This window comes from Scyliorhinus torazame, chromosome 13, assembly GCF_047496885.1.
Source record: "Scyliorhinus torazame isolate Kashiwa2021f chromosome 13, sScyTor2.1, whole genome shotgun sequence".
Taxonomy (NCBI): domain Eukaryota; kingdom Metazoa; phylum Chordata; class Chondrichthyes; order Carcharhiniformes; family Scyliorhinidae; genus Scyliorhinus; species Scyliorhinus torazame.
In genome coordinates, this window is record NC_092719.1 from 190,868,319 (window position 1) to 190,894,722 (window position 26,404).

At 48.3% G+C, this 26,404-nt stretch overlaps 1 protein-coding gene across 16 annotated transcripts in view; it reads right to left on the reverse strand.

The window, feature by feature from the left end:
* atp2b2 (ATPase plasma membrane Ca2+ transporting 2) overlaps window positions 1-26,404 on the reverse strand; it is a 1,245,322-nt gene that overhangs the window by 131,272 nt on the left and 1,087,646 nt on the right. For all 16 annotated transcript variants that reach the window (XM_072472614.1, XM_072472624.1, XM_072472623.1 and 13 more), the window contains 2 exons: window positions 5,731-5,972; window positions 4,998-5,232 (listed from right to left, as the gene is read on the reverse strand). In XM_072472614.1, the coding sequence (XP_072328715.1) occupies window positions 4,998-5,232; window positions 5,731-5,972 (477 nt within the window). The remainder of the gene's footprint in view (window positions 1-4,997; window positions 5,233-5,730; window positions 5,973-26,404) is intronic.

Here is a 26,404-nt window from a genome sequence, read left to right on the forward strand (position 1 = left end):
TAACCACTGTGCTACCATGCTGCCCCTACAGCCTGAGGTGATAATTATTCTCGGATTCATAATTATATGTTCAACACCAAGATTTGGGCCAGCAAGTTCCTTTTTTGGAGAGAGGGAAAAGAGAGACATATTTGTGGGATCAAGTTGCAAATTTCCTCTTCTGGTACTTCATAAATTGACTGCCTCTTTTGAGATAAATGTTTTCTGCTGAAAGCTGCTTTGGCAACAGAGTAACTAGTGGTCGTTTGATGGTATAGAACTTGTGTATTGCTGAAAAAAGACATTTTGTCAAAGTTTTTTGTCTTACACTCACCAGGACAGATCATAAGAATTCCAAAGTCAGGGGAAACATCAAACTTTACACAGTATGATAAGAGGTTGCTGATCAGTTGGTAAGTGGAGGCTTTGTCATGGAGAATGCACCAGTTGATGATAACTGACAATTAACTGCCAAGCATTGTTTAAAATTCAAACCAAGCTGCTTGAGTCTGGTTGGTCAAGGCATTGTACTACGGAATAAATGAATGAACAGCTATCACCTATTTTGTTTAATTGAAACAGGTGCAATTTGTGTGCATGTTATTTCTATCTGCAAAGAACGGGTCCTGTCTATTAATATATGTAGCTCCCAGTACTCGCAAATGCGCACGTTACGAGCCTGACTGACAATTTTAAATTGGTTATTTAGCATATTAGGGATTATTTAACAAATGTTGCCCAATCACGGAATCTTGGGCACTGTGTTTTGCAAGCGGAGGCTGATTGGATATGATCTGTACCTTGCATGTTGCGAACATATGTGGAAGGGACATATTCTTTGATACGATTCACCGGCCTTGGAAACATTCAGCTTACGTCACCTAGCATCTTACTTGCACTGAAAGTCATGTATCACAATGTTCATTCGTGTGATAGGCAGAACGTCTTTTTGGCTTAGAACATAGAAAATACAGCACAGAACAGGCCCTTCGGCCCACGATGTTGTGCCGAACCTTTGTCCTAGATTGCTAGATGGGCACTAACAGGATGCTTGACGGCAGCATCCTGTTAGCGCCCAATACCACTCATATTGATACTGCATCGTAGCAGCGTGAAACAGCTAGTTTTACCAGTTGCGCCTTTGTGATAACCTTCCTTTACAGGGTAATCTGCGGTCGACTGGACACTTTTCAGAGCCAAAAGTAATGACCTTAGGCCCATTCATGAGTTTGCACGATATTCAACACAAAGTGATCTGACCAGGGTAGCCATTATCCTGCAGGATGCCTTCAAAGCACACTATTTCAGCATCAAGCTTGCACGGTAAGCAAATGGCTCAGGCCCTACTTACGAGTTAGCTAATAAGGTCAATCTTAGAGTGCATGGAACTATAAGAATCCCAACACTTGTATTGACCAGTGAAGGTGGGCTTGTAGTAGATGATAGTAGAGAAGCTCCTGGCAGATTTCTCAACTGGTACATTGAGGAAATGAGTTAATTTGACTGTTCCATTTCAAAGGTGAATTTGAGTGCAGGATGGAACCTACTGAGACATGCAAGGGGAAGAGCTTCGATCAAATATCTTTTCTCAGCAATATAAAATAATAACTCCTCCTCAGTTGCTGGGTGCAGGATGCCATGGTAATATTTATTTCCCTCAATGAAAATGCAGTCACTTGTTAAATGGATGGCAACGACTCTGAAACTAACAAATAATTAGATAGTGACAGTGACATCTGAAGTGACAGCAGGTCATATGTTTTATTCTCATCTTCTTTTAATTTCAAATCACCTTCCAGCCTCGGGAAATATGTTTGATGGTAAATTAATAAGAGAATATTCCAACATAATTGGCTTATTAAATAACTATGAATGGATTATAAACAGAGCAGGTATTAGGAACTAAATTTAGTCCATTATTTCTGATAGCTATTTAATAATGGCAAGTTAACATGTGTAAAAGAAAAGCAAGTGCTTAATCTGCTCTTTTCTATTCCTCTCTATCTAACATGGCATTATGAAGAATTATTTTGTGATGAACCAGGAAAAATTAAGGGTCTGTAGGGGAAGATCCACGTGGACTCAGAGGCAGCCCCACGGTTTTCCGGGGCCAGACCCATGCCATATGCCTTGTTCGAAAAGGCGGAAACAGAATTGAAAAGATTAGAAGAGCAGGGAATCATCCAGCCAGTCCAGTTTGCAGAATGGGCAACCCCTATAGTCCCTGTGATAAAACCAGACAAGACCATCCACACCTGTGGGGACTACAAATTGATAGTGAATCAGGCTGCCAAGCCAGACAAGCACCCCATTCCAAAGATAGAAGATTTGTATGCAAAGCTGGCTAGAGGTCAATCTTGTATGAAGTTAGACATCAGCCATGTTTACCAGCAGCTTGAGTTGGATGATGCTTCCTGAAGTTATGTTACGATTAGTACACATTAGGGTTTGTTTCAGTATCGTGCCTGCCTGAGGCGTGTTGTCAGCTTGTGCCATACTTGTTGCAAAGATTGCCATGTGTAATAGTATACCTGGATGATGTATTGATAATGGGGTTGACAGAAGCTACTTTTCAGGCGAATGAAGGGGCTTACTTGGGTTACTGGGTGAAATGGAAAACGAAAGTCGCCATTGTCCCATACACTGCATAGTACCCATCCAGGTGTGTCAAAAATGAGGATGCTCGCCAGGAGCTACGTTTGGTGGCCCGGCATAGATGCCGACATTGAGACGTTAGTGAAGCACTGTGATCAGTGCCAGCTGCATCAAAAGTTGTCTGCTACAGCCCTTCTGCACTTTGGGAATGGCCTGCTTGGCCATGGCTGTGTGTCCATATTGATTATGTGGTGCCATTTGTGGGTAGAATGTTTTGCTCCTGATTAATTTCCAGTGGATGGAAGAGTTTGAAATGAAGTCCATGACGTTGCATGCCACAGCTGAGAAATCGCATCAGTGTTTTGTACCCTGTGGGATATATGAAGTAATCGTGTACTGTAATCGTGTAATCTGCACTGTAAATTCTATGAAATCTATGATAATGGAATGTCATTCACAGGTGCTGAGTTTCGGAATTTCACATCCAGGAATGGGAAAAAGCATATCTAGACGGTGCCACACCACCCGGCATCCGATGGACTGGTCGAACAAGCAGGTCTTCAAGGCAGGTCTTAAAAAAGCAATCGGTTGCGACTCTGGAAACCAGAATGTCTTAATTTCTTCTCGGTGACGGGACAACACCACATTCGACGACAGGAGTGCCGTCAGTGGAATTAGATGAACCAGTCTATGTCAGAAATTTCAGAAGCGGAGCAAGCTGGCTCTCATGAATTGCTGTAGCTAAGACTGGACCACCGTCTTACAAAGTGAATGCACACATTAGAATTGTCCGGAAACATGTGAACCACTAACGTGGAGGAGAGTTATCCCAGCAGCCGGTACTATAGTCTGAAACTATATTGCTGTTGGTTCTCTGAGTAGTGAAGTACCCAGTCAACCTGTGATAGGAGACCTACCATCACCACAAAAATGGATGGAGCCGAGGTACCAGTACCTGTGGAGATATTAGGTGTAGCAGTTTCTACAGGAAGTACCCCAGCAGAAGCACCTAAGTCGGTGGAGTGACGCCGCTCTGCCAGAAAGTAGAAACCACCAGAGTCTAATCTATGATGGACTGGTTGAATGGGTTACATTTATTGGGGACTGTATAGTCTAACTCTTTAACTGAATAAAAGGACTTAGAGGGTGAGGGATGTGGTGTCCAGCCCCTTTAAAGGGCGATTGGCCGATAGGGTCACATGACCTAGAAAACCCAATCAGAGGACCAGGGTGGGTGTTCAAGCACAGGCTTTTGCCTCAGATCAATTCCGAAGCTAACTGGCAGCCACAAAGTTGCAAGACTCTGTAAGATATTATGTTGTAAATAAAGTTGTGAAAAAATAGTTGTTTCTCTTGTCACAGGGTGTCACAGTGGTTAGCACTGCTGCCTCACAGCGCCAGGGGCCTGGGTTCAAATCCGGCCTTGGTTGACTGTCTGTGTGGAGTCTGCACTTTCTCCCCGTGTCTGCGCGGGTTTCGTCCGGGTGCTCCGGTTTCCTCCCAGAGTCCACAGATGTGCAGGTTAGGTGGATTGGCTATGATAAAATAGACCCATAGGTTAGGTGGAGTTATAGGGTGGGAGAGTGGGCCTGAGTAGGGTGCTCTTTCAGAGGGTCGGTGCAGACTCGATGGGCTGAATGGCCTTCTGCACTGTAGGGATTCTATGGATTCGATGGTTTATACCTAGCTGGTCAGCCAAAGTTATCTCAATAGCCTTCTAGACCATCGACTGGAAATGTAAACTCAGTTTCTCCCCACGGATGCTGTCAGACCTGCTGAATATTTCCACCATATTCCTGGACATCTATTCAAGAGCAAGAGTGTCACGAGAAATAAAGTTTTATGGAACCCTCTCAGAAGCCTGGAACTTCAAACTAAAATGGGTCAAATTTTCCAAATACTTGAGCTAAACAAATCAAACTTTATGGTTCCCTGGTGTTTCAAACTATGTACAAGTTGAAATACGGTCCTTCATTTGACTCTCACAGAAGAGTGTCCAGAACTTACTGGGCTCACGTCTAAACCTAGTGGAAAGATACAGATAATTCAAATGATATTTCAGAACCCACTGCTCGGTACTGTGGAAATAATTCATTTTGTGTTCTGGCAAATAGTCAACAACCTGAAATATTAACTCGCTTTCTCTTTCCACAGCCTGGCCTGCTGAGTATTTCCAGCATTTTTGGAATTCATTTCCCATTTCCAGCTTTCCCATTTCATGCTATTTTCTGTTGGCAGTTGTTAAATCACCAGAATCATAGGATGTCAGGACACAAAAACATCAACTTTATACCAATGTTTAAATGAACCATATATTTCATTTATTGGTGATTTAATCTGCATGCTTCTGTCATTAAAACCCTTGATCTATGTGTTCGCCCATCCCACAAAACAGACTGCAGATTATAATTTGTATTGCTTACCTCTGGTCTCACTGGGTCCTCAATGCCAACTACAGCAATACAGGTCAGGTCCATTAAAATTACATTTTCATTGTCCCATTCAGGCTCTGGACTACCTGGGAAGTCACGGAAGGCGATACAAATGGTTCTCAATCCATTACAAGCCATGGGTTCGATGACCTTCTTTGCCATCTCATCGCGGTCTCGAGGCCTGAAGACCCTTGCTTCTCCTGCAGCGTTCAAGACGTTTGAGCATCTATGACAGAAAAAAAGTGTTGCGAATGTTTACCAAGTGTAGCCATATGAAAATACCCAAATTCTAAATGTGTCCATTTAAAGGAAATGGTTAGCACCACTGGAGACTCGAACACACCATGCTCAGGAAGAGCACAGTCAAATTGCAACGCTGGACTTCACTCTGTTGCCTCTGACAATGCATCTCAAGTAAAACCTCAGTAGATCACCCCAGTGCCTCTCTGGCAGGCTCTTAACACATGCTCACATGATGAAAGGAAGCAGTCCAGCTCTAAAACCTTGTGACAGCAACCGATAATGCATTTTCCTTCACAGACATATGGCCGCCTTTAAAGCACATTAATAGAACTGACCGCATTTCCACTCCAACAGCAAAACAGCCCAGAGAGCTGGAGTGTAAACGCAGCCTGATTTATTACAACTATTGCCCCCAAAAGATCATAATGAACATATATTCATTTTAAAGTGTGTGCATTTTATATTATTTTAATGTAATTACTTTTTTAAGACAATTTCTGAGGCTCCTTTGCTGTACATCCGAAAGCTTCCATCTTGCATTTTGATAACTGTACTCATGGACTTCCTCTCGGAGTTGAAAGTGTAGACTTTGTAAAGTTTCTCTTCTGGTGTTTGTTCTCGAACAGTTTGGTAATCCCGCTTCAAGTCCAAGACAAGTCCCAGCAGCCCACACTCAGTCTTGTTACCAACCTGACGGGGGAGACCAACTTCTTTCTCTGGAGGCTGCAAGAGAGAAAGTTCTACAAGTTAACTGCAAAATGACAGGAGAGAGGAGTATAATCTGGTTCCTTCAATGAGTCATTAAGTTTGTTCAGTGACTAACTGATCCACACAGTGCAGGTATGTTCATGGTGTGCCGCAGATCCGGCCCTATGCTAACTTAACTGATTTCAGGAAAGTCTGAGGTGAGTGGTGCCTCAATTAGATGGATTAGCGTGAAAATTTAACTAGGGTCCCTGTCCTGGATTGCTATTCAGAGACCCCAGGTGTGCACATGTTAAAGTCAGGAGAACACAAGATTTAGCTCAGATGTGTTTCAAGTATGTATCCTTCTGGCAAGCAAACAGCATCAATGATAAGGACCAGTCCTATTCTCTTAATGCTCTTAAGAGGGATTCTGATGGAGGTGCCCACCCACCTTTCCACCCGAGATGTAACTTTGTTGGCGTGAACTTTACTCTTCCCCACAATGTGTGTTGAGGCGGGTGAGGGAAGGAGTGTGAAATTGCATGGACGGGAAACACTCTGGGATCATACCCTCCCCAAACCGGACACGATTTCATGGGCGTGGGCAGAGTCTCGGGTGGGAAGCCCTTCCATGCCTCATTATGGTCCTTAAGTAGCCGATTAATGGCCACTTAATAGCATTTTCACACCCAGCCTCAATTTCTAGGTTGCTGGGTGACGGGTAGCTGAGGTAGAAATCTAAAAAATAGTCACTGAGCTCAATCTCTGGCGGGAAGGAGGTTGGGTGGTGGCGACTCCATCGGAAGCCCCCTTCTGGCTCGGGGTTCCCTCCCCTCATGAACCAGACAACTCCGAACCTCCCACCTTACCCTACCACACCCCCATCGGTCTATACCCCAATTAAATGCTCCCCCCCCTCCCCCAACTCTCCCCACGGCCCCTCCCAAAGCAGTCCCTACCTTACCCTTCCCAGGACCCCTGCCACTTACCTTGCACCGGCTCACTGCACTTAGTCCCAGGCATAGCACTGCAGTGCTTCTTCCAGCCATTGCAGTGCTGTGCACGGAGGGGCTGGGAACTTCCGGCAAACCTGATTGATGGACAGATCTCCAAGGCAGGACCTCCTTCGAAGCGTGGATGCACTGAAATGGCAGTGGGCCGGTTGGGGCTGGAGGGAATGTGGTTCCTGCCAACTCTCCGGATGGTGATGGTCCAACCCCTGCCATCTGACAATTTCAGGCCATTGTACTTCAGGCTTCCTCCATAAAAGTTCAATACTCCTGCCAGCCTAAAAATTGAGGCTGGGTCGGAAATGGCTCTTAAGTGGCCGATAACTGACCACTTGAGGGCCTCAATTGGGGCAAGGGCAGGCTTCCCGTCTGAGGCTTTGCCTGCTCCAGTGAAAATTGCTGTGTGGTCGGCGTGGTGGGAACTTGGAAAACCCAACAGTGGGGGTGATGCACTAAGCGTCAAGAACCACAAAGACATGTGAGACTTTAACTAAGGCTTTAATATACTACATGGGAGGCTTACCCGACACAGACGACCCCAGACAGAATGGGGCCGGTCCCAGAAGAGGGTTCTTATATGTAACGCCCGGGGGAGTGGCTAAGGCGGAGCTCTCCGTGGCCAGGTCAGGTTACCTACCAGTGACCGAACCTCTGCAGAGATACAGTACAATACACAGTATTACAGGGCCACGTTACACACAACTATTATATACTATGTACAATGGTAGGGAAGTACAGTGGTGTATCACCACATTCACCCCTTGTTTAGAAGGAAGTCCGGGGTGAAAATCAGTGAACAGAGTCCATCAGGAGGTTCCGTGTCGTCAGAGGTCGAGACGAACGATGGGTTTGGTTGATCTCTTTGAACGTCGGAGCTGCGGCGCTGAGGTAGTGTCCGGTGGTATCCGTGCGGTCGGTGGTGCTGGGTCGCGAGGCGGCATGACATCCCCCACTGCTTCGGCTGGCTCGAGACGAAACTGCGGGATGACAGCGGCTGGCATGGAGTAGTAACAGGCCGAGGGATCGACGGGAGCAGAGAGGGAGCGGGGTGGAGGTTGCGGTGCGGGGGCGGCAGGGGCCCCAGAGGGGGCCAGGTCCTTGATGGAGACGGTCTCCTCACGCCCGTCGGGGTACGCTATGTACGCGTACTGTGGGTTGGCGTGGAGGAGATGTACTCTCTCCACCAGGGGCTCCGCCTTAGAGGTCCGCACGTGCTTGCGGAGCAGGACGTCTCCCGGGGACAGGAGCCAGGACGGAAGCGATGTCACGGATGCCGATCTCCTGGAGAAGAGAAACATCCGCTCATGAGGGGTAGCATTCGTTGCAGTACACAAAAGAGACCGGATGGAGTGGAGTGCGGCAGGGAGGGCCTCCTGCCAACGGGAGACTGGTAGGCCTTTGGACTTGAGGGCTAGCAGCACGGCCTTCCAAACAGTCGCGTTCTCCCTCTCCACCTGTCCGTTCCCCCGGGGGTTGTAGCTGGTCGTCCTGCTCGAGGCAACGCCCCTGGCGAGCAGGTACCGATGCAGCTCCTCACTCATGAAGGAGGAGCCCCGGTCACTGTGAACGTAATTGGGGTAACCGAACAGCATGAAGAGGTCGTGCAACGCTTTGATGACGGTGGCGGAGGTCGTGTCGGGGCAGGGAATGGCGAAGGGGAACCGCGAGTACTCGTCGATGACGTTGAGGAAGTACGTGTTGCGGTTGTGGGTGGGGAGGGGCCCTTTGAAGTCAATGCTGAGACGTTCAAAGGGGCGGGTGGCCTTGATTAGGTGCGCCTTGTCTGGCTTGTAGAATTGCGGCTTGCACTCGGCACAGACTTGGCAGTCCCTAGTCATGGCTTTGACCTCCTCGACTGAGAAGGGTAGGTTGTGGCCCTTGATGTAGTGGTAGAGCCGCCTGACGCCCGGGTGACAGAGGTCATTATGTAGTGCCCGCAGTCGGTCATCCTGTGCGTTGGCACAAGTACTACGGGACAGGGCATCAGGCGGATCATTGAGCTTACCTGGCCGGTATAAGATAGTATAATTGTAGGTGGAGAGTTCGATCCTCCACCGTAATATCTTATCATTTTTGATTTTACCTCGTTGTTTGTTGTCGAACATGAACGCAACTGATCGTTGGTCAGTAACGAGGGTAAATGGTTTTCCGGCGAGGTAGTGCCTCCAGTGCCAGACGGCTTCCACTATGGCTTGTGCCTCCTTCTCAACAGAGGAGTGGCTGATCTCGGGGCCTTGGAGTGTGCGGGAAAAGAAGGCGATGGGCCTGCCCGCCTGGTTGAGGGTGGCACCCAGGGCAAAGTCTGAGGCATCGCTCTCGACTTGGAATGGTGCAGACTCGTCTACCACATGCATGGCGGCTTTGGCGATGGAAGGCCTGGCAGGCCTCGGGCGGGAGGGGGAATGAGGGGGAACAGAGGAGGGGTCGGGCCTTGTCAGCATACTCGGGCACCCACTGGGCATAGTAGGCAAAAAACCCGAGGCATCGCCTCGGTTCTTTGGGGCAGGTGGGAATGGGGAGTTCGAGAAGGGGGCGCAGACGGTCGGGATCGGGGCCGAGGACACCGTTCTCCACCACGTAGCCGGGTATGGCGAGGCGGGTAGTGCCGAAAACACATTTTGCCTCGTTGTACGTGAGATTGAGGCTTTTGGCAGTTTGGAGGAATTTAGTGAGGTTGACGTCATGGTCCTGCTGGTTGTGGCCGCAGATGGTGACGTTGTCCAGATACGGGAAGGTAGCCCGCAGCCTGTTCTGGTCCACCATTCGGTCCATCTGCCGTTGGAAGACCGAGACTCCATTGGTGACGCCAAAGGGTACCCTCAGAAAGTGGTAGAGGCGGCCGTCCGCCTCGAAGGCCGTGAAGTCACGGTCCTCCGGGCGGATAGGGAGCTGGTGGTAGGCGGATTTCAAGTCTATGGTGGAGAACACCCAGTACTGTGCAATCTGGTTGACCATGTCAGATATGCGGGGGAGGGGATACGCATCAAGCAGCGTGTACCAGTTGATGGTCTGACTGTAGTCAATGACCATGCGGTGTTTCTCGCTAGACTTGACTACCGCCACTTGGGCTCGCCAGGGGCTGGTGCTGGGAGCAATGATATTTTCCGAGAGAAGGCGCTTAATCTCCGCTCGAATGAATTGGCGGTCCCCAAAACTGTAACGCCGACTTTTAGTAGCCACGGGCTTGCAGTCGGGGGTGAGATTAGCAAACAGTGAAGGGGGGGGGGATCCTGACTGTGGAGAGACTACAGGTGGGACCCGGGGGGGGGATCAGGGAAGAACTGGGGGTTGGAGACCGTGAGCGGGGGGAGGGGGCCGTTAAAATGCAAGGTGAGGCTGCGCAGGTGGCATTGGAAGTCCAGGCCGAGGATCGCGGGGGCGCAGAGGTGAGGGAGGACCATGAATTTTAAATCCTGGATCACCGCGCCGTTCACTGAGAGGGTGACGACGCAGTAGCCCGAAACCTCGGCCGACTGGGAGTTGGAGGCCATGAAAATATGCCTGCGCGTGGGTAGTACCTTGAGGGAGCAGCGGCGCACGGTGTCCGGGTGGAGGAAGCTCTCCGTGCTGCCGCTGTCGAAGAGGCAGGTGACAGTGAAACAGTTTACCTGAACCTCCATGGTGGATCTGGCGAGCTGATGCGGTCGGCCCTGGTCGAGGACGTTGGATGCGATGGTGGAGCTGTTGGAGAAGGGTGGAGGATCCGAGGAGCGGCCTGTGGGAGAAGGTGGCGGCGCCCAGGCGTCGTAGGCAGCTGTTGGAAGCCAGGTTGCTGTTGCTGGCTGCATCTCCTTTGTTTGCAGCATTTCGGTCGAGTGCGCAGGACCTGAAGTGACGATCGGCGGTGGACCGGAAGTGACGTAAGTCGGTGTTCCGGGCGGCGCCCATGCAGACCACGTGGAGAGGGGCCAGAGGCCGAGTGCCCAGGACCGGAAGTGACGATCGGCGGCGGGTCGGACCTGGAAGCGACGATCGACGGCGGACCAGAAGTGACGATCGGCGAACCGGAAGTGACGATCGGCGAACCGGAAGTGACGATTGGCGAACCGGGAGTGAAGTGAGCCGGGCCGGGGATGATCAAAGATGGCGGTGCCCTTGCGTCGCACATGTCGAACAGCGATCCGGGAACGGAGGATGGCGGCACCCCGGAGTAGCAGGCCGCGGCGTTGGACCCCGAGGCAGCGGTGGAGCGGCAGACGTTTGCAAAGTGGCCTTTCTTGCCACAGGCTGAACAGGTAGCATCTCTAGCAGGGCAGCGTTTCCTGGCGTGTTTTGCCTGGCCACAAAAGTAACACTGGGGCCCAGGCATTATTTTTACTGTTGGTGTGGCTGGGTGGGCCGTGACTTGCAGGGGTTGTTGCTGGGAGGTAGCGGCCACGTTGGGAGCGTGGGCAGGCGTATAGGGAGTTCGTGCAGGCGTGTAGGACGCATTATTGTCGTAGGCTGCCTGTTGGGCCTCTGCCATAGTGACTGCCATGTCCAGAGTCAGGGTAGTTTGTGCCAGTAGGAGTTGGCGAATTGGGACGGAAGCGATGCCAGCTACAAAGGCATCGAGCGCCAGGGCCTCAGTGTTCTGCTCAGCTGAGACTGCTGGCGCGTTGCAGGTGAGCGCGAGGGCACGGAGGTCCCGGATGAACACGGATAGGGGTTCACCCGGCTGCTGGTGCCGGGAGGCGAGGCGGTGGCGGGCGTAAATAGAATTAACAGTTCGTGCATACCGGCTTTTGAGCTTCACGATGGCATCGGCATAGGTCGTAGTTCCCGTGATGAGGTCGAAAAGCCCGTAGTCGAGCCGTGAGTACAGGAGGTTGAGTCGGTCGGCGTCCATTTTGGCGAAGGCGGAGGATGCTTCCAGGTAGGCCTCGAAACACCGGAGCCAGCAGTTGAAAAGGTGATCCGCGCATGGAGCGTGGGGGTCGAGCGAGAGCTTGTCGGGTTTCAGAGCATCCTCCATTATAACTGTAGTATATTAAATTGATGCACTAAGCGTCAAGAACCACAAAGACATGTGAGACTTTAACTAAGGCTTTAATATACTACATGGGAGGCTTACCCGACACAGACGACCCCAGACAGAATGGGGCCGCTCCCAGAAGAGGGTTCTTATACGTAACGCCCAGGGGAGTGGCTAAGGCGGAGCTCTCCGTGGCCAGGTCGGGTTACCTACCAGTGACCGAACCTCTACAGAGCTACAGTACAATACACAGTATTACAGGGCCACGTTACACACAACTATTATATACTATGTACAATGGTAGGGAAGTACAGTGGTGTATCACCACAGGGGGAGCGTAAAATTCTGGCCTGTGTGTAAAGATATTCCTCTTGATGTGTGTTCCAAATCCCTTACATTTAATGTTATATTGACGGACTTATTCTCTTGACAACCTTAACAACTGGAAATATTCCGCTTCTATTTACCCTGTCCTGTCGCTTTTAAACACTACATTTTATTAAAAATAAATGTCATAATTTGAACACTCATTCCCCTTTAAGGTGCCCCCTAAACCTCTTTCTTTGGCCAAGCTTTAGGTCAAATGACCTGCCATAATCTTCTGTGGCCAAGTGTCAAACGTGCAATGCTAACATCCTTGCTCAGTGCCTGGGAATGTTTTGCTCCATTAAAGTGACTGAATGAATGCAAGCCGTTATTGTTGTCTATCAAACACGGAGGAATGATTTTTGTAGCTCGCATTCTACTTAGGAATAAATTAAAAAGCCGGATTGCACATCTATTAATATTCATGCATGGCCCCGAAATTCTGGTCACTTAATATTCTCCATCCCAATTGCACTCTGATCTCACTGTCCTCGGCCTGCTGCAAGGTTCTAATGAAGTTCAAGGAACAGCTCTTCAACTTTCCTTTAGGCAATTTATAGCCTTCCAGACGAAACACCGAGTTCAACATTTTGAATCATATTCACTGCTCTCAGCATAACAGACAGCAGCTGCTGATAATGGTTCTGTTGCTGCCATTTACACCTCCTCTAGGCTACTCTTCTGTCTTCAAGAATTTGCAGTGCAGAAGGAGGCCATTCGGCTCATCGAGTCTGCACTGGCCCTTGGAATTAGCACCCCACTTAAACCCACACCCGTAACCCAGTAACCCCACTTAACCTTTTTGGACACCAAGGGCAATTTATCATGGCCAATCCACCTAACCTGCACATCTTTGGACTGTGGGAGGAAACCAGAGCACCCGGAGGAAACCCATGAAGACACGGGGAGAACGTGCAGACTCCGCACAGACAGTGACCCAAGCCGGGAATCGAACCTTGGACCATGGAGCTGTGAAGCAACTATGCTAACCACTGTGCTACCGTTCTGTGTACTTCCGTGCCATCCTTATTGTCCTTTAATCTCCCCTGTTTCGACCCTGTGTCAGACCTTCCTCTTCATTCTCTCCCACTAATCCTTTTCACTCTTTACTTACTTAAAGCCCAATCCATGTCTAACTTTAGCCAATTTTAACAGAAATGTCATGACTAGAAATGGTTACTCTGTTTCTCCCTCCACAGAAGCTGTCTGACCTGCTTAATAACTTGCAGCATTTTCTGTGTGTATTCCATACTTCCAGCATCCGGCATATTTTGCTTTTGCATTAATATTCAATGCCCGCCTCTTGACAATTTAAACAAGCAACTTGAAATTCAGCATTGTTATACATTATACATTAGAGCAGCATCTGTACTGCTGTGTAGCTTAATTAAATTAATTGCACTGAACCTGACAGCAACATCTCATTCCGAATACAATGCCACTGGCACTTCATTAATTCTTTTTATTGCACATAAATGCGCATGTCCAGAAAATGCACATTCAGGAATAAATAAAGCAACTGTTGTCTTTCCGTAACCATTTTGAAATAGTCTTGCTAATTTACTGGTTGCAAATCCAAAAGTATTCTCAAACTAATGCTGCAAGTGAATCATTGAATCTTAGATCTTACGCCGCCCACCTTGCAGTTACTGTAAAAGGGTATTTGACAGGACGATTGGCGGCTGAATGCCAAGTTACTGACTGAGGATTTACACCTGTGTGGCTGCACTTTCCACTCATTCTTCTGCCTTCAGTAATTTCCGGAGCAATGTAGTCAGATGAACATGACTGCCAATCTCCTTGAAGTAGTTGCCCAATCATTTCTTTGGTAATGTACACTTATTTTTTTTAAATAAAGTGAGAGTACCCAATTATTTGTTTCCAATTAAGGGGCAATTTAGCATGGCCAATCTATCTAACCTGCACATCTTTGGGTTGTGGGGGCGAAACCCACGCAGACGTGGGGAGAATGTGCAAACTCCACACGGACAGTGACCTAGGGCCGGGATTCGAACCCAAGTCCTCAGCACCGCAGGCAGCAATGCTAACCACTGTGCCACCATGCTGTCCTTGTGCACTCCTCTTATGTACAACTCATAATCAAAATACAGTGCAGAAAAGGCCCATTGGATCTGCACCAACACATGAAAAACACCTGACCTAACTACCTAATCATATTTGCCAGCACTTGGCCTACAGCCTTGAACATTATGACGTGCCAATGCTCATCCAGGTACTTTTTAAAGGATGTGAAGGATGCCTGCCTCGAGGGATCCGACTTCAAGTGGATCGGCAGTCATGTTCATCTGACCACCTTGCTCCAGGAATTACAGAAGGCAGATGAAAGAGTGGAAAGTACAGCCACACAGGTGTAAATTCTCAGTCAGTAACTTGGCATTCAGTTGCCAATGGTCCTGTCAAATACCCTTTTACAGAAACTGCAAGGTGGGCGGCAAAAGATCTCGGATTCAATGATTCACCCTCCCAGGTAGTGCATTCCAGACTGTCACCACCCGCTGGGTAGAAATTGCTCAAATCCCCCCTAAACCTCCTGTCCCTCACCCTGAACTCATGTCCCCTCATGACTGACCCTTCAACTAAGGGGAACAGCTGCTCCATATCCACCCTTCCATGCCCCTCATAATCTTGCGCACCTCAATCAGGTCGCCCCCTCAGTCTTCTCTGCTCCAGCGAAAACAACCCAAGTCTACCCAACATCTCTTCATAACTAAAATGTTCCATCCAGGCAACATCCTGGTGAATCTCCTCTGCACCGCCTCCAGGGCAATCACATCTTTCCTATAATGTGATGACCAACTGTACACACCAAAATTCTATACATCTCCAACATTATCTCCCTTTTATAATCTATGCCTCGATTGATAAAGGCAAGTGTCATATATGCCTTTTTCACCACCCTATTAACCTGCCCTCTCGCCTTGAGAGATCGATGGACAAACACGCCAAGGTCCCTTTGTTCCTCGGAGCTTCCCAGTATCATGCCATTCATTGAATACTTCCTTGTCAAATTACTCCTTCCAAAGTGTATCACCTCACACTTTACAAAGTTAAATTACATCTGCCACTTTTCTGCCCATTTGACCATCCTGTCTATATCTTCGTATAACCCGAGACACTCAACTTTACTACCCCACATGGTATCTATGTTGTTTATATAAGTGACAAATAATAGGTGACCCAGCACAGATCATATACCATTGAACACTAGCTTCCAGTCACTAAAGCAACCATCTGTCATCACCCTCTGTCTCTTACTTCTAAGCCAATTTTGAATCCATAATATCAAATTTCCCTGTATCCCATTTGCATTTGCCTCCATGTGGGACCTTGTCAAAGTCTTTGCAGAAATCTATATAAACTGCATCAATTGCAGTATTCCATGTACAGTCCTGGTCATCTCCTCAAAAAATTCTATCAAATTTGTTAGGCATGCCTTCCTCTGCCAAAGCCATGCTGACTATCCCTGATCAAACCTCGCCTCTCCAAGTCGAGATAGATTCTCTCCTTCAGAAATTCCTGCAGTAGTTTCTCTATCATTGACATGAGACTCACTGGTCTGTGGTTCCCTGGCTTATCTCTACAACCCTTCTTCAATAGTGGAACCGCATTAACTGTTCTCCAGTCCTCTGGCACCTCTCCTGTGGCCAGAGAGGAATTAAAAATTTGGGTCAGAGCCCCTGCAATCTCCTCCCTCGCTTCCCACAGCAGTCTGGGACACAATTCATCCAAATCTGGAGATTTGTCCACTTCTAAACCTGACAACACCTGCAATACCTTGTCGTTCCCTCTGTCAATTTGCTCAAGAATATCAGTCTCTCCCCCGAGTTCCGTACCTACATCCTCATTCTCTTGGGTGAAGACAGATGTGAAGTATTCGTTCAACACCCTATCAATGTCCTCTGGCTCCACCTAAAGATTGCTTCCTTGGTCCCTAATGGTCCCTACTCTTTCCCCACATTCTCTGACTGTTAACTTTGACAGAGTCATTGGACTCAAGACGTTAGCTCTTTTCTCTCCCTGCAGATGCTGCCAGACCTGCTGAGATTTTCCAGCATGTTCTCTGTCACTTTGGTCCCTACTCTTTGCCTGGTTATCCTCATGCGTATGCATGACCCAATCTGCCTTTTTATACAAGGGGACAATACTTGGTAAACTTTATCCTTCTTGACTAATGGCTGGCTCTCCTTTGCTCCACCCAGATGATGTTCCTCCTCCTCTTGGGGTGAAAAAATAGAGCAATTGTCTCATTCTGCCTGTTGGGAGAATGGCAAGACTTAAAAAAAGAACAGCTATGGAAATTAGGATTTCTACTCCCCAGACTCCGGCTCAAAAGCCCCTCACTTCCGCAACTCACAAATGTCAGATTAAGCCAGCCAGAGTGCATTAGAAGTATTATTGTACTCCGAAAGCAGGAACTGCTGCAACATTTGCTCCCATTATGACAAAGGCATAAGGGATAATTAGGACTCAGAGGCCAGTCACAAAAAGGGCAAGGGAGCATCCGAAATGATGTCATGGTAGGAATGGTATCTGTCAAATTTTCCTATCTGAAAAGAAACTCACCTGAGCAGCATTTGCATAAACTCATAGAAAAGGTAAATACAGTTATCCCATATATTAAAACTATTGAGAGATTTTTAAAGGAACCTTATTTTTGCTGGCATTTATAATATCTAGATTCAAAAATTCAAAATGTCACGCTTGGACTGAGGGACTGCTGGGCAGGATTGGCGCTATCCTTTAGGTAAAGCCAAAATCCCATCTTTCTGTACAGATGGATATTAAAGATTCTACAGCACACTTAAGAAAAGTACAAGTATTCTAGGCAAAAAAATCCTCCTTTAGTGAGTAACACCAAAACACGTCGATAAATGATTACTATCCCGTTGCTGATCACAGGACATTCTGCATGTAGAATAACCTCAGCAATTTCTTATGAGGCCACAGCACTCCAAATACAATTCAGTATGTGAAAGACTTTCAGACAATTCAGTGACATGGTAAAGTGCCAGTATCTCTTTTTCTTGAAAGTGATAAAAATCCCATCACAAATTCGACACAGGTGGCTAGTCTTCTCTGCTGAATGCCTGTTTAATGACATGCTTTCTTGAAAGTTATGTTGTAATTTCTTTACATCTTTAGGCTCTTCATTTCATATTCTATTACCCACTGAGAGTGTGGGCAGGTGACCTGCTCTGGGCAATAATTCACTATAACTAGCTGTTAAAACAAGCACAAAAGCAGCCTGGTGCGGGGAAGAGTGCAGGCATGTGAAGAGTATACAAACTAGCTGCCTTCAGACCAGGAGTTCCAGTGGACTGTGTATAATTATTACATTTGATATGCTCTGCCACATCCCATTGACAGGTCCAATGTAATGTTATTCTTGTAATATCTCTAGTAATGCTGGCCTAATAAGACATTTCAATGTTACGTGAGAGTCCATGCCACTGCACTTTTCCGCTGCTGCTGCATTCCCATGCTATGGCCATGTGGTGGCTCTGTGGAGCAATGTTTGGTTAATGTCCTTTCCATCAGCCCTCCTGGTTGATGCAAGTGGCCAGGTCAGTATAAGAAGGACATGGAGAGTCCACTCCAAGTAAAATAAGAAACAAAGTTTTATTTACACTAACAATGTGTACGCTACCCAGTAGATCCCTACCGGGTTCCTCTCTGGTCGGTACCGGGGTAGTTGAGATACCCCGTCCCCTCGAGGGGAGAGCTCATACTTCACAAGAAGCACAGGGAAGACAAATTCCCATCCAATCGGTTCAATTCAGGATATTACAGTAAGCATCAATTTGTTTTAACTCTAATCTTTGAATATCTACTCACTGACATATTTTGAGTCTCTGTCCCTTCACGTCTGCTGCCTCCACTCCATTTTTGAAGCTTCTACCTTTACGACAGCCCATTTTGATTCATACCGGGCCCTGCTTGGCTGTTGCTCCCTTCTCCCTGGGCTGATCAGCCATTTTCTTTTCCCCACTAGCGAGCCCTGACCTGCATTCCCACTCTCATTCCTCAGTTCCTCCTGCAGCTTTTCCGCCCTGTCCCTTCCTACCTCCTGCTATCCCCTGCCTGGCCCGTAATCTGCTGTGTGGCCCTCTGGGGTGCCGCTATTCTGGTCCTACATTGCCGGTGTCTCCGGATGGTTCAAAGCTGTGTTCCCTGCTATCCAACTTCACGTCATTTATCTGCTCCACTGCAACTGATTTCTCCAGCTGTTCGCCTCTCATTTACTTCAGGTCAGCTTTCGCCAACATATAAAATTGGGATTTGCTCCTGTATTATTGTTTTATAATGATCACATTACAATAATCACCTCATTGTTCCCCCTCCACCCTCCCACAACTACCTAATAGCCCTCCCCCCTCTATCTCTCTCCCTTTTTAAAAAATAAATATTGAGTGCCAATTCTTTTTTTTCCAATTAAGGGGTAATTTAGCATGGTCATTCTATCTACCCTGCACATCTTCGTTTTTTAAAATTCATTTCCGGGATGTGGGCATCGCTGGATAGGCCAGCATTTATTGCCCATCCCTAGTTGCCCTTCAGAAGGTGGTGGTGAGTTGCCTTCTTGAACCGCTGCAGTCCTTCAGGTGTCGGTACACCCACTACGCTGTTAGGGAGGGAGTTCCAGGATTTTGGCCCAGCGACAGCAAAGGAACCGTGATATATTTCCAAGTCAGGGTGGTGAGTGACTTGGATTCCCAGATATCTGCTGCTCTTGTCCTTCTAGATGGTAGTGGTCATGGGTTTGGAAGGTGCTGTCGAAGGAAACTTGGTGATAGATCTTGTAGATGGTACACAAGGTTGCCACGGTTCGTCGATGGTGGAGGGTTTGGTTGTTTGTGGAAGGAGGAGCAATCAAGCGGCCTGCTTTGTACTGGATGGTGTCAAGCTTCTTGAGTGTTGTTGAAGCTGCACTCATCCAGGCAAGTGGAGAGTAATCCATTACACTCCTTTTTTTAAATATAAATTTAGCGTACCCAATTCTTTTTTTCCAATTATGGTAGCAATTTAGCGTGGCCAATCCACCTACCCTGCACATCTTTGGGTTGTGGGGGCGAAACCCACGCAAACACAGGGAGAATGTGCAAACTCCACACGGACAGTGACCCAGAGCCGGGATCGAACCTGGGACCTCGGCACCGTGTGGCTGCAGTGCTACTCACTGCGCCACCGTGCTGCCCCCCATTACACTCCTGACTTGTGCGCTGTAGATGGTGGACAGGCTTTGGAGGGGTCAGGAGGTAGGATTCCTAGCCTTTGACCTGTCCTGGTATCCACAGTATTAATGTGGCTGGTCCAGTTCAGTTTCTGATCAATGGTAACCCCCAGGAAATGAAATGAAAATGAAATGAAATGAAAATTGCTTATTGGCACAAGGAGGCTTCAAATGAAGTTACTGTGAAAAGCCCCTAGTCGCCACATTCCAGCACCTGTTCGAGAAGGCTGGTACGGGAACTGAACTGCGCTGCTGGCCTGCCTTGGTCTGCTTTCAAAGCCAGCTATTTAGCCCTGTGCTAAACCAGCCCCAGAGTATGTTGATTGCGGGGGATTCAGTGATGGTAATACCATTGAATGTCAAGGGATGATGGTTAGATCCTCTCTTGTAGTGGGTGAGACCCACGCAGATGCAGGGAGGATGTTCAAACTGCACACAAACAGTGACCCGGGCCGGGATCGAACCCGGGTCCTGAGTGCTGCAATGCAGAAGTGCTAACCACTGTGCCACCGCGCCATCCCATTCATCTCTCTCCCTTGACCTTCTCGTCGCCTTCCCCATTTGTGTGCAATGCCACAAAAGATTGTTGCGTTTAGAACATATTTGATTCAAAAGAACATTTTCATTCCTATCTGACAGAGAGATGGAATCTGTAGCACAGTCAAGGGGCTTTAATTGTTGATGACTTGAGCAAATATCCTCTCTTTCTTTTGTTATCGCAATTTTCCAGAGTCTTGTTTGACATTTTAAGGGGCTTTGATTTTGATTGAGACCATGCTTCATCTCAGCTTTCATTTCTTACATTGTTCTACCTCTCCTAACCAGGCAGGTAGCTCTTGCCTTTCTTGTGATACAATCTGTATAAAAAAGAGTTATTAACATTCCTAATAAGAATATCAGAGGATGCTCACCGTGCACTGACACATGAGAAGGAGACAACACCGTTCCGAAAAGGTTCACCAATTAGAGATTTAAATTACAGGCTACAGGGTCTCTGCAAATTTCAGTCTGTCAGTCAGACTTTGCCACTTAAACTGCAAATCACTTGAAAGTATCAAGAGTATAAAATCACACTACTACTGCAGTGAAATTATCTTTATTTTTCATACAAATTATGTTGGATTACTTTGAAGCACAGCAGGATTAGTAACCAGCTGAGTCGTTTTGTATTCTGGATCTTCTGTCTAGTGGGATATGTGATGGTGTGCACACACTGAGACTCCCTTCAATCATTAATACAGGGGATGATGCAATTCCCAGGGGAGCCAGACTTTACATTAAAAATTCAATAATCTACACTATTCCGGCTATGCTATTTTAGATCAATATTAACACCTTGGCAAAAGCCTGTAGATCCTGAATGCTGACAAAAATGTAACAAACTTACATCAGTTCTTTCACAAGGAGATCTTCACAGTCACCAAAAGAAGTCATCATAGGAGGGGGATAAAGGAGGGGGGTTGCGTTAATCTTCATTCCACCCCCCCCACACGCAAAGATAAGAGGCGTGATCTAATGGCCACGCAGCTCCCCACAGTGCAGTGTCCAATAGAAGCCAGGAGATCCTGCTCCCTGGATCTACCCGGTTCGCAACGCCTCGTGAGACCTAACGCGATCTCGCAAGACGTTGCGATGTAAATGCCGCCCATTGTGGATGGGATCACTTTTTGGAAAATCTGCATATTAGAGTGAGACAGTTAGTTCCTCCCCTTTGCCTCAGCGACCTTGGGCGAATGCCGTTCAGCACTGGTCCCTACAAGTGGGGACCAGATGGAACGGCACTCTCATGGGGGTCTCCCAGGGATTCGGAGGCCCCTAGCTCCATGCCCTATGTGTAGGGTGGTACCCTGGTGCCACATGGGCACCCTGGCAATGCCAGTTAGGTGCCAAACTTGCACTACCAAAGTGCCCAAGTGGCACTGCCAGCTGGTATGGTCACTGCTAGGCACTGCCAGCTTGGCTCTGTAAAGGTGCCAAGCTGGCATATTTTTTGCATGTGTGTGATTGGGCCCGTAGTCCTGTGTGGGTTTTGGGGGGTTTGGGGACCTTCCCATTGTGCTTTCGGGTTGGCGGAGCTCCCTAGTGTACAGAATGGGGCTATCTGCGACCTTGGCCACGCGTACCTCGCTGAGGCCCTTTATACAACACGAGTCATGTTGTTATGGCCATGTGTTTCTCGGCGCTGCGAGCACTGGGAAACCCATGGCTAAACGCACTCGCTGATTGGACCCTGGAAATCCTGGTCCTAGAATGTAAATTTTAGGTTTCAGTGAAGCAAGGATTACATGCCCTGCCAATTAGAAATTTAGATGCAGGAAAAATGTTCCCGATGGGGTCACCGTCTGAGGATACAGGGTAGGCCATTTAGGACAGAGATGAGGAGAAATTTCTTCACCCAGAGAGTGGTCGGCCTGTGGAATTGGTTCCCACAGGAAGTAGTTGAGGCCGAAACGTTGCATGTTTTCAAGAAGCAGTTAGATAGAGCACTTCGAGGGACGGGGATCAAAGGGTATGGGAGGAAAGACGAGATCTTGCTATTGAGTTGGATAATCAGCCATGATCAACATAAACAATTGTTGTAGGGGCTGGAGGAATATTGAAAGCTCCCCCCCCCCAACCCCCCACACCGCCCCCACCCCCGCTGCGGCCAAGCGATGAATTGAGGTGGTCTTTCAGCAGCAGATCAAGTGGCAGCTGCTGCCTCAATAATATTAATTCCCAGAGATGGCCACAGCTGCTGAATGATGTCTGCAGCAGTGACCACTTTTCACTCTTTAAAAAGTTCTTTAAAAGGGTGTCTCAAAATGGAGGAGGCACTATCTCATTCCCTTACCTACATTCCAAACAAGAGTCATATTGAACTGGAAACCTTCACTTGGTTTCTCTATCCAAAGCAGATGCCAGCCTGCTGAGTTTTTCAAGCACCTGTCTTTTATTTCAGGTCTCCAGTATTTTACTTTGATTTATATTACCTCTTACCAACATTTTGTCGCTCCCAGCTCTGATAGCCAATCTGCCAATCTTTCAGTGTTGACACGTTTCTTATTTGCCCTCTGGCCTCAGGAGGTTATCCTCCACCCTTAATTTGGGGAGCGGGGTGTGGGGGAGAGAGCGGGAGGGGGCGTGGAGGGTAATGGGTGGATTATTATACTTATAATAGCTTTATGCTATTGTCGCAATCTTTTCCTTGAAGTCAAGTGACCTTCAGAAACAAGTATTAAAGGATTATAATTGAAAGTATGCCGTAAACATATGTAACTGCCTGAATGCCCTGGGGGTTAAATTGGTCGACATGAGAAGTGTGAAGTAGGCTATTGCGAGAACTGACAGCCAATTTTTTCACTGCACCAGTTTTTAGTTTCTATTGACTCGGAAAATATCGCCAAATAATTTCAAACAAAGTGAATCTGACAGTGAGACGAGAAAACGAGTTTGAGCTGTGTGAATGTCTTTGGAAAGAAGATCTAGCATGGTGAAAAATCAAGAGGAGTCCTGATAAATAAAAGTCCTTCCTGGACATTTCATTCATCAACTAAGTAATTCAAGACAAAAAGGCAGAATGCTCCCAAACACCAATTTCATTTTGGGTGGGAAAATCAGTGCGAATGATGCCAGCTGTTCCGGCGTGATTCCCATCGCGATCTTTCCACACTTAGTCATTATTTTTGGAGCCAGGAAGATTTGCGCTGAAATTGTGATGCGTGAGACCCAATTATGCTGGCAAGGGCCTCAGAGGTCAGGGCGCCGTTTTTAAATGGTGTTGCGGTCTCAGAATAACAGCGAAGACCACTCCCCAATTATTATCTTCAGGCTCCCCCCAAGTGAGTGACACCCTGCTATGAGGTGGCCAAAGGCCCCCCCCCCCCCCTCTCAGTCCTCCCCTTCAGGACCTGCCACTGTGTTAAGCCAGCCGGGCACTATCCCCTGGCATCTCGGAAGTTCTAACCTGCCAGGTTGGCACTGCCAGGATGTCAAGGGGTAGTTCCACGACACTGGGCGGCCATGTCCCTGACCATCCAGGGGCTACAAAGGCCTCTGGGTCCCCAACGTGGTCATTACGTCCATCCTGAGAATTCAACAGTGGCTGCGAGAAGGTCCTCATTGAGGAACCCTTGCACTTTAATGTCTGAGTGGTGCCAGCTGCTTCTAAGGTGGAAATGTAACTCCAGTGCAGGCATGCAGTTCAGGCATCAGGAGGTGGAAAAAGATCCGGTCTAAAAAAACTGCTGTCAGCTAGAGCACCTGGTCTTTCTAGGAAGCACTTCCAAGTAGAAAAAAATCTACCATAGAAAAATAAGATCAGACAGGGCGCTTGCTCAAAAGAGGAAGCACTTTATCGGTAATAGATCGTGAAGTGCTATGAAAACAAACAAAGCTAATCCTTTATTTGAGATAACTTTCAGCAGTCAATCAAGAGGCTTGTAAAAGTCAATGGGGTGAGAAATTCAAGGTAATCAATCGAATTCAAAGGGAAATAAGCAGGCATACTGCAACAGTGAAACTGAGCCGAGTGTCTGGAACTGATCTGAAATAACTATTTAAAATAATGAGTAATAAATCAGTTTTCAGTTAATTCCATTTTTACTCATCATCCACATCCTGACCATTTCTTTGTATCTCTCATCATCTCTATTTCCTCCCTCTCACAACTCCATTTCCTCTCCATCTGGTCTAATTGAAATAAAACCTCTTCCAAATCCCTGCTCCTCCTTCAGGTACAATGCCCAGAGAGGGCATTGGCCACAATGGGCATTTGCCATTGCCTTCTGCAGTATGGCTGCGCAGGACGCTCGCCCCCTCTTTACCAATTACCATCAGACGTTTTAAGTTATGGGCTAATCAACCTGTTTCGCCATGTTATGAACCACATTTTCCATGACCATCACGTCCTGAAGTGGGACTTCACCCCAGAGTTTCTGGCCCAGAGGTAGGGATGCTGCCCACTGCATCACAAAACCACCCTTCAAAGTCACTGCGCTTTCTAGCTGCCAGTTGCCTAGCCTTTGGTCCTCAATTCACCACCATACTTTTGCAACCACCATTGCACTCACTCGCCTTCACCAGTGTCCCCAGCAAAACCTTTACAGTTTCCCCATTTGGGATCGAGGAGAGATCTTGTGGCACAGTGGGTAGTATCCCCGCCTCTGAGCTTGAAGCTCTGGGTTTGATTCCCACTTGAGGGCTTGATGGCCGAGGAAGGTGCACTCATAACATGGCCAAACAGGTTGATTCTTAACCTAGAAATCCTTCCACTATGTCTATGGTAGGCAGTTCGAGTGGGAGAGCTTCCTGGTCTGCCATGCTTGATGGGGAGTGATGTCCCTCTGCTGACAGTCTGGTGACATTTTCCTGGAAAACTAGCTCTAGAAACTGACAGAAGCACATGTTTTGTTTGCCTCATGCATCATTAGATGTGGGGGGAAAAGTCATGTGGATTCAAGCACCCACCATCACCCACACCCTCCCCCCCACCTCCTCCACCATTGCTAAAGTGACACATCTGGCTTGCAACTAGTCTACAAGGTGGGTGCCCCACATCGGAATTACTGACCAATTGTACCAAAAGTAATCACCGATTTTGAAATGTAGTAACGCGACTCCATCAAATGTGCATATCAGTCAGTCGTGGCACAGATTATAAGAGGAGGGAGGTTACGCTGGTGCTGTACACGACTTTGGTTACGCCACAGCTGGAGTACCGTGTTTCGTTCTGGTCGCCTCACTATAGGAAGGGTGCGATTGCACTGGAGAGAGTGCAGAGGTGATTTGAGGAAACAAATTTTTACCCAGAGGGTGGTGGGAATTGGGAATGCACTGCCTGGGAGGGTAGTTAAAGAAGGAAACCTCACGATCTTTAAAAAGTACTTGGATGAGCACTTGAAATGTCATAATATTCAAGGCTATGGGGCAAGTGCTGGGGAGTGGGCTTAGTGCAGATTAGAGTCATTTGTTTTTGTCGGTGCAGGTTTGATGGGCCAAAGGGCCTCTACTGCATTGTATGATTCTATGAAAACAGGGCACATGAATCAGGGGCACGATTCTCCGCCCCCCCACCGAGTCGGAGAATCGCCGGGGGCCGGCGTGAATCCCGCCCCCGCCGTGTCGCCAATTCTCCGCCACCGGAGATTCGGCGGGGGCGGTAATCGCGCCTCGCCGGTCGGCGGTAATCCCCTGGCGATTCTCCGGTCCGCGATGGGCCGAAGTCCCGCCGCTGTCAACCCACGCCAGGCGGCGTGGATTGAACTACCTTTGGGACGGCGGGACACAGCAGCGCGGGCGGGCTCCGGGGTCCTGGGTGGGGGGGGCGTGGGGCGATCTGGCCCCGGGGGGTGCCCCCACTGTGGCCTGGCCCGCGATCGGGGCCCACCGATCCGCGGGCGGGCCTGTGCCGTGGGGGCACTCTTTTCCTTCCGCCTTCGCCATAGTCTCCACCATGGCGGAAGCGGAAGAGACCCCCTCCACTGCGCATGCGTGGGGATGCCGTGAGCGGCCGCTAACGCTCCCGCGCATGCGCCGCCCAGCAAAGTCAGTTTCGTGCCAGCTGGCAGGGCACCAAAGGCCTTTCCCGCCAGCTGGCGGGGCGGAAATCAGTCCGGCGCGGGCCTAGCCCCTCATGGTGAGGGCTGGGCCCCTCAAGATGCGGAGAATTCCGTACCTTTGGGGCGGCGCGATGCCGGACTGATTCGCGCCATTTTTGGCGCCGGTCAGTGGACATCGCGCCGATATCGGAGAATCCCGCCCCAGTTGTTGGTGATCAGTCGGATTTAGTCTAAAAGTCTGCAATTTAGATGAGAAAGCTGAGCGGATCACATTAACAAGATGCGATGAAAATGAATTGAATGAATCATCTCCAATTGATAACATTAGCATAATGACATTAATCAAA